Below are 12,344 nucleotides of genomic sequence, written 5' to 3'. Positions count from 1 at the left end.
CACCGTTCCCGCCAGGCCGGTTGCATTTGTCCGACGTCCCAAAGGCGCCATTCCACGGTAAACTCGAGCGGCACCACCCCCTCGTGGCCATCTACGCGCGCGCAGGCGCGACTTTTCGGCGCCGGAAATCCGGGACACGTGACCAGGTGACAGTCCTCGCTCGGTGGCGGGGCTCGCTCGAGGTGCTGCGGCACAGCACGGGATGGCGGAGGCACCTCCGGTCTCAGGTACTGTCCGTGTCCCCGCGCGGGACCTCTAGGGTGCGGCGATGTATTCAAGCTAGGAGATCGGAAAGATTCGGGCCCTTAGGTGGCGAGAGGGGCGCGTGCTGCGCGTGGACAGTGGCTCGCAAGGGCCAAGCCACGCGCGCCGCGCGGACGGACCTCTCCACCATCTTCCATAGGGTGGTGAAGCTCGGCTCCTGGGTTTCCGAGGAGAACGGACGGGTCCCGGGGCCCAGCGAGGGGACATGGGGGACGTGGGCATCCCACGCCTCCGCGGGGCTCCTTCCGGCCTTGCCGAGACAGCGCGACCTAAGTCCGGCGGGCGGGCGGGCGGAGGAGGCGGCGGCGGCGAGTCCCCGTAGCGGGCCCTGGAGTCCAGCGAGTTTGCGCGCAGCGCTCGGGGAGTGTTCTCAACCTCCCTGAGCCGCGGCGTTCCGCGCGCTCGCCAGCAGCTCCAGCCTCGAGGGCTTTGAAATCCCACTTTGCCCCGACATGCGTGATCCAGCCTCAGTTTCCTCGTCTGTCAGTTTGGACTCTGTAAGCTAATTTCCGGACCCTACACGTTCCGTCCCTAATTGTTGGCTCCCTTGCCTTCCCGGAGCTACTCTGTGGTTGGGACAGCCTCATTTGACTGTTAATAGAAGTTCTTTCCATTTTCTTCACGGTGCATTGGTAGATCTGGGGTTTCAGATTTTGTGGACAGCGATCAAAAAGAAACCTTTTGCACTGGGATATTAGTGCACACTACCTAAAACGTAAAAATGAACCAGGATACTGGAGAGTTGGTGTCGTGTTTGAGAACACTACTAGCTCTTCCAGAAGAACCGCGTTCGGTTTGCACAACCACCTGTAACCCCAGCTCTAGAAGATCAGACGCCCTCTTCTGACCACCGAGGTTATCAGCACACACGTCGCATATATCCTCTCTCCCTCTCTGTACACACACACACACACACACACACACAGAGTACAAAAAAAAAAAAGGTTTTTTAAGTGAACCAAATGTTTCAGTGGTGTAGGGCACAGTGGTGCATGCCTTTAATCCCAGCGCTTGAGAGGCTGAAGTAGGAGGATCTTTGAGTTCAATCCAACCACGTGTTCAGTTCCAGGCCAGCCGGGGTTACATAGTGAGCCCCCTGTCTCGGAAGGGCGGGATGAGGGTTGGGGGGAGAAGCAGTAGTTTCTTTTACTATAAACAATATATTGTAACGTTATGATAAAACAACACCCAAACAAAACAAACCCGCTTGTCACAACCCGCTCCATAGAAAAGCAGCCCAGCAGTGTCCTGCTTTGGCTTGAATTATAGTTGTGCTTTCTGACAGATTGATAGGACGCTAGTCACAGCTAGTCAGACTGTGCGTGCGTCTGTACCGAGCGACAGGGGAGATGTACGTTCCTGTCTCAGTTGAAAGAGTGTAAGAACACCGCACTGGCGCACCCTAGATTTGGCTAACCCTTCTTGGGAATGGGAACTTTAGGCAGATACATTGCTTTCCTCCCTCTCTAGGCCGCCACTAGCCCTCTACCCTGAATCCCTTGGGCTTCTTCTGTGTCTCCGTCACCCCTGACATCCTTCCGTGCCGGTAGGTGTCTGAAGCAGAGGTGGGTGAGGTCATTGTGACTCACAGCTTTAACCTTTGGGACTGTGCTTCCACTCCCTGGAGCGTTTGCTGAGTCCCCTTGTCCAAGGAATCCCTACTCCCTTGTTTCTTTTTTCTTTATTTTATTTTTTCGAGACAGTTTCCCTGTGTATCTTTGCGCTGTAATCCAGGCTGGCCTCGAACTCACAGAGGTCCACTTGCCTCTGCCTCCCAGGTGCTGGGCTTAAGGCATCCCCACCACACCCAGCTGTACTTGTTTTATAGCCTTTGTCCACCATCACTAGCTCACACACACTCTTCTAAGGCAGTGCTTCTCAACCTTCCTGATGCTTCAGCCCTTAAATGCAGTTCCTCATGTTGTGACCCCAACTATAAAATTGTTTTCTTAATTATTTATTTTATTTTGTGTACATTGGTATTTTGGCTGCAGATCTGTCTGTATGAGGGCATCGGATCCCCTGGAACAGTTGTGAGTGAGCTGCCATGTGGGTGCTGGGAATTGAATCTGGATCCTCTAGAGGAACGTCCAGCACTCTTAGCCACTGAACCATCTCTCTCGCCCCTGCTCCCAATAAATTATTTTTGCTGCTTCTTCATAACTGTAATTTTGCTACTGTTATAAATCATAATGTAAATATCTGTGTTTTAGGTGGTCTTAGGTGACCCCTCTGAAAGAGTTGTTCGACCTTCCAAGGGATCGAGATCCACAGTTGAGAGCTGGTGCACTAAGGTCTTTAAATGTCAGACTAATCTAGAACAGGGGAATCTTTTTTCCTGTGTGATCAGATTCTCTTCTTCCCCACCCACCTCCGAAACAGAGGTTTTCTGTGTAACCGCCCTGCTGTCCTGGGACTCTGTAGACCAGAACGGCCTTGAATTCACAGTGATCCCACCAGGTTCTGCCTCCCAAGTGCTGCCCAGCCTGTGAACAGTCTTTCTAATGCCAACTTTGTGCACAGCACTGTATGTTGCTATGCTTTGTTGGGTCGCCAATGCCTCTTGTAATAAATATAGTGATGCTTTGGTGAGAAAACATCGCAATACAGAAAAACTTCTACTTAAATAGTGGAACAAATGTCTGGCCTGTGCCATATTACAGTTTCCTGATTCATGTGCCCCTTTTTCCTTCCTTGTGTCTTTTTAAGGGTCGTTCTGAGGTTTTTCTTAGGTTTAGTGAAAACACGACTCTGTATGGCTAGACAGCATGTCTGGATCTGTTTACTACTCAATGTGAAGCATCCTTTACCAGGCTATTGGGCAGCTTTACTGACCTTTTTTTCTGACCCCCCCCCCCATCCTTGCTTCTTTAAAGCAGGAGAGAAATGTATAGCACTTCTTGGTACAGTTTACCCATTCCCACTTGTAAGTTTATCTCATGTTTCCAGAATACCTCTTCTGCTCTGGGAGTCTGTCTATTCTTCTTGCCATTTTGTGAGCCCTTCCACGCCACCCTCAACACTACCTATGTGGAAGTGTTTGGGACAGATCCTGGATTGAATGAGAGGTTTCTCTGTGGCCAGTATGATCTCACCAGTTCTTCACTGTTTCTGTGCTATCTGCTGCCTTGCCCTGTCAGTGTGCAATGTATGAATGAGGACAAGTCATGAGTGCTACGTGTCCTAAGTCAGAGTTCTGCCTTGCAGTGTCTGTGGCCTCGGGCAAGTTACTGTGCTTTCTCATCCGGAATGTGACGATTAAATGAGTTAATGGGGCTAGAGAGATGGTTCAGCTGTTAAGAGGACTTGGTGCTCCTCCAGAGGACCAAGTTTGGTTCTTAGCACCTACGCACCTGGTTGCTCAGGTCACACAGAACTTCCTGTAACTCCAGCTCCAGGGGATCTGATATCTTCTGCCTCAGGACACCCACACACTCATGGTTGAGACTCACAGAGATCCCTACACGTACACATTTAAAACAGAATAAAGAAGTTAACACGTGAAAAGTGCTTAGATGAGTGTGTGGCACATACTAAGTCTACAAGGTTTGCAGTTTACCCATTGGAGTCTGTGTCAGATAGTCGTAGCTCTAAAAGCAATAATAAGGTATCATTTTAACCGCTGTAGGCATGCTATTGCTTTACTTTACCAACTTAGTTTCCCTAGCAGCTCTGATGAGGGATTATGTTCTCCATTACATATAAGAAATCTGGGGCTAAGTAACATTAAAACATGATAAAGCAGGGATATGATAGTGCTTGCCTGTAATTATATCACTTAGAATATTGAGGCAGGAGGATTTTAAGTTTGAAGCCAGCCTGGGCTATATAGTGAATTGAAGACAGCCTGGGCTACATATTGAAGCCTTTTCTCATATGACAGAAGATAGATAATTTAAAACAAACAATAAATGGTAGGCAGGGACTTAAATTTATGCCTTACAGACTGTTGATTGCTACTGTGACTTTGTTACTGACTAGTTTTGTGTCATTGGGTAGTTTCTCTTTTTTTATTTTTTGAGACAGGGTCTTACTATGTAGCTGTGGCTGACCTGAAACTCATTTATGTAGACTAGGCTAGCCTCAAGCTTACAAACATCTGCCTACCTCCTCCTCCTGAGTGCCGGGACTAACAGTGTGCACCACCATTCCCCTGCCCTGGCAGATGATTTCTTTAGGCTTCAGGAACTGAGCTGACTGTATTTGGAATCACCTTGTGGGGTGAGTGAGTAGGCTGAAGTTAAAGTAAGTAAGGTTAGATTTTAAGGCTTGGAAATTTTAGAAGATGTTGTAGGAGTTACATGTACAATCCCAAACTGTGTTCCAGGGGAAGAGACGGAGACTAGCGCACTCCGTATGCTAATATTATCTGGATGGGATCTTTTAGGTGAAATAAACATTGTTGTCCTTCATTATAGATGTAGAAACTGAGGCTAAGGTGGTCAGGTGATAACCCTAAGCTCATTCAGATTTTAATCCCATTTTAGGCTGATTTCAAAGCCTATTTGCTTGCTATGATGCAATGTTGCTTTAGTGTTTTGAAAGACCACATGGAACTTCCTGACCAACATCTCATCCCTAAACCCGACCTTCATTTTTTATTGAGACAAAGTCTCACTGTGGAACCTGGGCTGGTCTCAAACTTTTGATCCTATTGCCTAGGCCTTTTCAGTTCTGGGATTAGAGGCATGTACCCACATGCTCTGCCCTCTTCCAAGGTTTTAGTTTTGGTTGTAGGGGCTCATGTAGCTAGCTCAGGCCCTTCTTGAGAGGAGATTACCAGTGTATACTACCATGCCTGGCTTTGGCTTTTCTAAGATTTTTATCCTCTTTATTTTTTTTTTTTTGTTTTTGTTTTTTTTTTGTTTTGGTTTTGTTTTTTCGAGACAGGGTTTCTCTGTGGTTTTGGAGCCTGTCCTGGAACTAGCTCTGTAGACCAGGCTGGTCTCGAACTCACAGAGATCCGCCTGCCTCTGCCTCCCGAGTGCTGGGATTAAAGGCGTGCGCCACCACAGCCCGGCCTTTTCTAAGATTTTTAGATAAAAGTGTATTCGTGGTACAAGATGGCCTAGGCCATCAGTGGACATCAGTGTGCCCACTAGACATGGGATACTAATTGTCATCTTTAAGGACTGAGAGCCTGACACTTTCACAAGAGACTGATCTCATTAAGCCTGCTTTATACAACATCCTTAAGAAAATATTTTTTAGATGTGCCTTTTCGAGGCATGGGGTTCCTAAGTGGCATTAATTTCTTACTGGATATCTATTTCTTGTTCCCTAGGCACTTTTAAATTCAGTACAGATGCTGCTGAGTTCATTCCTCAGGAGAGAAGAAATTCTGGTCTGAACTGTGGGACCCAAAGAAGACTAGACTCTAGGATTGGGAGAAGAAATTACAGTTTCTCACCTCCCTGTCACCTTCCCAGGCAGAATCCTTACGATGACATCTCTGCTATTCATCAGCACAATTACGCCTCTGGAAGCAAACCCAAGAGTCACCAGGTGTTTTTCCAGTCTAATAAATCACTCAAGAACCATGGCCTTCACAATCAGCCATGGCAGAAGTTGAGGAATGAAAAACACCAAAGCAGAGTCAAGAAAGCACAAGGGCTCACTGACCAGACGTCAGATGCGTCCAGTTTAGAAAGTGTGACCAGGTCAGAGAGTGGAACAGACCTTAGGGAGCATAGCCCTTCTGAGAGTGAGAAAGATGTGGTTATTGCAGATCCTAGGGGAGCAAAGCCCAAAAAGGCAGCACAGCTTACATACAACTATGGCAGAGGGCCAAAGGCCAAAGGGAAGCCCAAATGCGAGCTGGGTAGTAGAATGAGCCCAAAGTCTGAGGATGAAAACACCAGACCTGTGGGGGCTTCCCAGACTGACTTTTCAGATGGGTCCTGTAGAAAGGCTGTAGTGGATAGCTGCATGTCGAGGCGGAATGAGCAGAGAAGATACCCACAGAAAAGGCCTCCGTGGGAGGTGGAGGGTGCCAGACCACGACCAGGCAGGAACCCACCCAAACAGGAAAGTCAGCGACATTTAAATTCAGGGCCTAAAAACAACATGCCCCCCATTCCAAAGGATAATCTCAGAGAAAGACCATCAAAGTCAGCCTGTGACACCGGGAATTTGGCCGTTGTCAACAAGTCTTCCAGAAGGGTTGACCAAGAGAAGAATGCAGGAAGGAGACAGGACCCTCAAGTGCTCTCTCCTTTCCCCAGAGGCAAACAGAGCCATGTGCTGAAGAATGTGGAAACACATACAGGTCAGTGTGCCTGGAGGGGAGGGAAGATTGCTTGAGGGTAGTTTTCAAGCACTACACTCATAATTTAGAAACCGTAAAATAAAAAAAACGGTAGTGGTGAAGCCTATCTTAATTCATCACCTGCTTGGATCCTGCCAGTACCCATTGCTGTGCTCATTGGTAACCTCTTTTGTTTGTTTGTCTTTGAGACAAGATCGTAAGCTCTCTACCACTGAGTTATAACCCCAAATCTTTATTACTTGAGACAGTCTTAAATTACCCTGGGTGTCCTTAAATTTACTCTATAATCCAGGCAGGGCTTGAACTAATGCTCTTCCTGCCTCAGCTTCCTGAATAGCTGGTATTACAAACCTGGACCACCAGGCCCAGCACTCTTTCGGTTTACTGATTTTCCTCCAATAAATTATTGTGTAAGGGCTTTAAATGTAGCTAACGATGCTAAAGCTCTCTGGGTTTCAGATTCTTTTTGAGTTACGGTAGCAGAAGCAGGACATGGTAACATTTCGTTGCCCCTGTTGATTACAGCTGATGCAGCTCTCCTCATCTTGTTGGTTCCACTGCAGTGGTTCTGTCTCCTGTCTTAACTCTTTTTTTCAGCTCATCTTTGCTCCTTCAGCAGTGAACAGTTTTTCCAAAACACATCCTGAACTCATCACTCGTCTGTCTTGGGTTTCGTCACTGTAGGTTCTGACTTCTGTCTTCTGTGCCGTACCCTGTCATTTTCCTCCAGATTCCTTCCTGCTCTGTCTGTCCAAGCTGTTGGATGCAGTTCCCTCTGTCTAGAGTCACTACCCCCTTAGCTCACTGCTACACCTTTTTGTTGTTCATTTGATTTACTTTTTGTTCGTTTTTTTCACTTTTCATTTTTTATGTGTATGGCTGTTTCACCTGTATGTATATCTGTGTACTGTGTGTGTGCCTGGTGCCCATGAAGGCCAGAAGAGGTTGTCAGACCTCCTAGAACTGAAGTTACAGCTGATTGTAAGCCACCAATTCTGGGAATCAAACCCAAGACCTCTGGAAGAAGCAGCCTGTGGTCTTAAGCACTGAGCTAGCCCTCCAGCCCCTAACCCTGGCTAGCCTGGAACTTGTTATGTAAACTAGGCTGCTCACAGAAATCTGCCTGCCTCCTGAGTGCTGGGATTAAAGATTTATTTTGTGTATGCACCTGAGTGTATTTATATGCATCACTGTGTGTACCAAGAAGCCCTCCGAGGCCAGAAGAAGGGCATTAGATCCCCTGAAACTTCAGTTACAGGTGGTCATGAGCTACCACAGGGGTGCTGGGAACTGAACTCAGGTCCTCAGCAAGATTGGCATACCACTGAGCCATCTTTTCAACAGTAAAGTCCTTTAGACAGGAGCTCACTGCTTCCCTGGCTGGTTTGGACACCCCTATATAAACTCCCAGAGTCCCTCTGCCTTTCCAAGCACTAGGATTGAAGGTTTGTGCTGCAGTTCCACTTGTGAATGTAGATGTTTCAAAAGCTAGTTTAGTTACATATCCAGGGAGCCTTTTCTTACCCCTATAGTATTGTCTCTTCCAGGCTTTTACAATCTTGTCTTTTTTATCACTATACATACTTCTGTTTCCAAATTTATTACTCGAAACCATAATTTGAGCCCTTAATCTCAGCACTTGGGAGGCAGAGGCAGACAGATCTCTTAGTTTGAAGCTAGCCTGGCCTACAGTGAGTTTCAGAACAGCTAGAACTACACAAGAGAAATCCTATCTCAACCCATCCCCACCCCCCAAGAATGAAAGAAACCATAATTTATCTCCATGACAGTGTTTGGAGTCACTATTTATAAAAAAGAAGTCTTTCCTTTTTTTTGAGTCTCCCTATGTAGTAGCCCTGGCCTCTGGATTCTGGAATTAAAGGAATGCACCATCACCACCTCACAAATATATGTTGGTTTCTTTGTTTTTAGATATAGGTGTCCCCTGTGTAGCCCTAGCCTGGAACTTGTTATAGATAGGCTGACCTTAAACTAACAAAAATCTTTCTCAGCCTCCTAGTGCTGGGATTCCAGGCATGGGCCACTGTCCTTGGCCTAGATACCGTATCTTTCTTTTTCCTTGTGGTGTTCTTGCCTCACACAGCTCTTAGAACATAGTTGAGAGTTGGTTCTGACTCGTCCACAGAACTTGTGTTGACCTAAATACTCTCCTGTAAGGATGTTCTGAAGCATGTGTTCTCTCTCTTCACAATTACCATCCTGCCCCCTTCTTTACAAATAAACCTTTTACACTATTTGAAGACATTCCTCATTTTGCACTGAGTGTGTTATTACATCAAGGCAAAGAGCTAGGTATGGCAGCGAGCATGCCTTTAATACTAGCACTGGAGAAGACTGAGTTTGAGAACAGACTGCTACTTAGCAAGACTCTCTGTGTATTGGGCGTGTGGATAACTTCAGTATGTAAGCTCTTCCTCATGAACTTTTACCTTTATTGATCTCCTTTTGGTTTATTGTGAGCCTTTGACCTAATCATTGATGCTACCACCTGCCCAGGGCCTGTTTTTTCACTGAGCTCCCCGCACCTCACTCCCACAGTGTTTCTCTGTGTAGCCCAAGCTGTCCTTGAACTCAGATCCACCTGTCTTGCCAGGTGGTGACGGACAGTGGCCACACACCTTTAATCCCAGCACTTGGGAGGAAGAACCAGGCCAGCCAGAGCTGTTATATAGAAAAACCCTGTCTCAAACAACAAAAAAAGAGCTGGGGGTGGAGGTGTACACCTTTAATCTCAGCACTGGAGGCCGAAGCTCCCAAGTGTTGGGATTAAAGGCATGCATCATCACCTGGCTAGTTTTCTGTTTTTTTAAAACACAGGTATTTTATGTTACTTGGGTTGTCTTTAAACTTTCTGTGTAACCTAGCCTGGCCTTGAACTCCTGCTTCAGTCTTAGTGCTAGATTACAGGTATGTGCCACCAGGCCAAGTGTTAGCCTGTGTCTTTGTTGTTTGTGTGCTGCTTGTTTTTTTTTTTTTTTTTTTTTTTTTTTTTTTTTTTTTTTTTTTTTTTTGTCAGCTTGAAGCAAACTAGCATTATCTGGAAGTGGAAATTTCAATTGAGAAAATGCCTCCATCAGATTGAACTGTAGGCAAGTCCATAGAGGCATTTTCTTGATTAATAATTGATGTGGGAGGCCCACCCCATTGTGGACAATTGCCACCTCTGGGCAGGTAGTTCAGGGAGATATAAGAAAGATAGCTGAGGTCTAGAGAGATGGCTCAGCAGTTAGGAGCACTGGTTACTCTTCCAGTGGGTCCAGGTTCAATTCCCAGCAACCATATGACAACTCACAACTGTTTGTAATTCCAGTTCAAAGGGATCCAACACCCCTATACCCCTATACAGACGTACATGAAGGCAAAAAATGCCAATGCACATGAAATAAAAATAAATTTAAAAAGAGAGCTAACTAAAGGTGAGTGTGAAGACAAGCTAGTGAGCAGTGGTACTCCATGGCTTCATTCCTGTCGTGTGTGCCTGCCCTAGCTTCCTCCACAGTAGACTAAGCTTCAGCTAAAATAAATCCTTTCCTCCCCAAGTTGCTTATGATAACAGTGTTTTATCACAGCAGTAAAAAGCAAGCTAGGATAATTTGTTTCTGATTTTATTTTTTAAACTCAAAGATAATTTTTATTGAAGTTTAAAACAAAAACCCCCAGGAAAGCAAGCTGTAAATTTTAACAGCTGCCTATAGAGAAGAATGGAGAAAAGAATGGGTAGGGGAGGGTGCCCTGAGTCAGTCTGTGTGGAGGTCAGCCCTGTGTCAGCCGCAGAGCAGAGCTGAGCCGCAGAGCAAGCAAAGCTCGAAGTGCGAGGGAAAGCTTAGAACACGGACTTGTTTGTTTTTTGAATTAGTTATTTGGTGAGTGGACCTTAGTGTAATGGTCTGAGACTTGGTGGGGAGTTGGGGGTTTGTTGGTGTATCTGAAAAGTTTGAAGTCAGTTAGCACCCAGTCAGGTAGGTCTGTGTTCTCCAGGTTATTCCAGTGCTCTGTGTCCTTTCACTGACACATTGTTCAACTAGAATCACAGCAGACACAGTCACAAGTCACGGGTCAGAAATGATGTGAGGCCCTGGTGCAAAAGGGCTTCTGGGAAATGAAAAAGAGCCGTGGTCAGACAGGACTTGGCAGCTACCACGGACAAGTCTTGGCACTGAGACCTGATAGTTCACCAGCACAGAGCAGCTCTAGAATTTCACTACTACCGTATTTTACACATTAGACATGCTTTCATAAAACCTAAGAGGAAGGTATTGTTGCCAACGAGAGATTTATATTTCTCTCTCTAAGATCTCTTTGGAGCCATTCATTTTTTTTATTGTGGGTGCCCAGTATTTTCAAGGTACCACTCTAATAAAAATCTTGGTTCCCAAGGAGAGTATATTCTGTGTGTATAGTTAGATAATGAGCAATATGTATAATACGTGGTTTATCATGAGACAGGGTCTGACTGTGGCCTAGGTGAGCCTCTGAGTCTTTATCCTCCTATCTCAGCCTGGAGTGCTGAGATTACAGGACTGTACCATGATGCCTGACATTGTCAGGTAGCTGTAAATATTGAGGGAAAATTCAGTGTGCAAGAAGAATAGATTGTGTTCAGGGGGTGAATTGTAACTTTTCTAAGTGTGCTGAGGACTGCGAATGAGAAGTCACATTTTGAGTAAATACCGGAGTGGATGAGGAGCTGAGCCACACAGCTGTCTAGGGCAAGTCTTCTGGGCACAGGACGGAGCATACAGCCCCCAGGCAGGAGGAAAGAAGATGAGCAGTGGGACTGGGGGGAGGAGGAGAGGCCACTGTGAGGATCTGGGCTTTGACAGTCACCAAATAAGAGCTATTGAAAAGGGCTAGGGAGATGGTTAGCATTTAAAAAGAGCACTAGCTGCTTTTGTAGGAGACTCAGATTCAGTTCTAACACACATAACACACACATGTCAACTCACAACAGTCTGTAACTCCAGTTCCAGAGGATCTGACACTTCTGGCGTCTGAGGGCACCAGGCACCCACACATACATATAAAATTTTTGTTTTGTTTTAACTGGTAAGCTCTGACCAGAAGAGTACACCTAAGAGCACCCACCTCTGTACCAAAACTGGGGATTGAACCCAGGGCCTCTTGGTGTCAAGCAAGCACTCTTATTACTGAGTTGTATGCCTACCTTCTTTTCCTTTTTATTTTGAGACAGTGTCTCACTAAGTTGCCTAGGCTAGTTTGCCATTATTCTGTATCAGGAAGGTCATAAACTTGTGATCCTCTTGCTCGAGCCTGCCTAGTAGCTGGGATTGCTGGCTTACAGCCTCTGGGCCAAATTTAATTTACAGTTTGCTGTTCTTATTGCTGGGGTCTAAAGGAAACAGAAAGCAGTTTAGACCAGAGTGGGAGAAACAGATATTAGATTCTAGATGTAGTCTGCAAATTGCTGACATAAGACCCTGTCTCAAACTCTAAATAAATAAGCAAATAAAATGACAACTGCAAGGTAAACCGATGATTACTCTTAGGTTTATTCAGTGCTTACTATTCTTTATTATTTGTGGGGTTTTGAAACAAGTTTTTTTTTTAATTTTATTGATTTTTTTTTTTTTTTTTTGAGCTCTACGTTTTTCTCTCCCCTCAACCCTCTCCCAAGGTCCCCATGCTCTCAATTTACTCTGTCTCAGGGTCCTCATTGTTGTCTAAGTTCTCTGGGATTGTGGTTTGTAGGCTGGCTTTCTTTGCTTTATGTTTAAAAACCACTTATGAGTGAGTACATGGAATAATTGTCTTTCTGGGTCTGGGTTACCTC

The 12,344-nt window shown here is 45.8% G+C and overlaps 1 protein-coding gene across 1 annotated transcript in view; it reads left to right on the top strand.

The window, feature by feature from the left end:
* The first annotated feature begins 109 nt into the window (after positions 1-109).
* Nfx1 (nuclear transcription factor, X-box binding 1) overlaps positions 110-12,344 on the top strand; it is a 64,335-nt gene continuing 52,100 nt past the window's right edge. The window contains exons 1-2 of the mRNA XM_050155911.1: positions 110-227; positions 5,549-6,532. Of these exons, the coding sequence (XP_050011868.1) occupies positions 203-227; positions 5,549-6,532 (1,009 nt within the window). The 5' untranslated portion in view covers positions 110-202. The remainder of the gene's footprint in view (positions 228-5,548; positions 6,533-12,344) is intronic.

Source organism: Alexandromys fortis, unplaced genomic scaffold (assembly GCF_014885135.2).
Source record: "Alexandromys fortis isolate MF-2015 unplaced genomic scaffold, M_Fortis_MF-2015_v1.1 scaffold_92, whole genome shotgun sequence".
NCBI classification, from domain to species: domain Eukaryota; kingdom Metazoa; phylum Chordata; class Mammalia; order Rodentia; family Cricetidae; genus Alexandromys; species Alexandromys fortis.
Note: the sequence above shows the minus strand (reverse complement) of the source record. Positions and strands in the feature narration are given on the sequence as shown.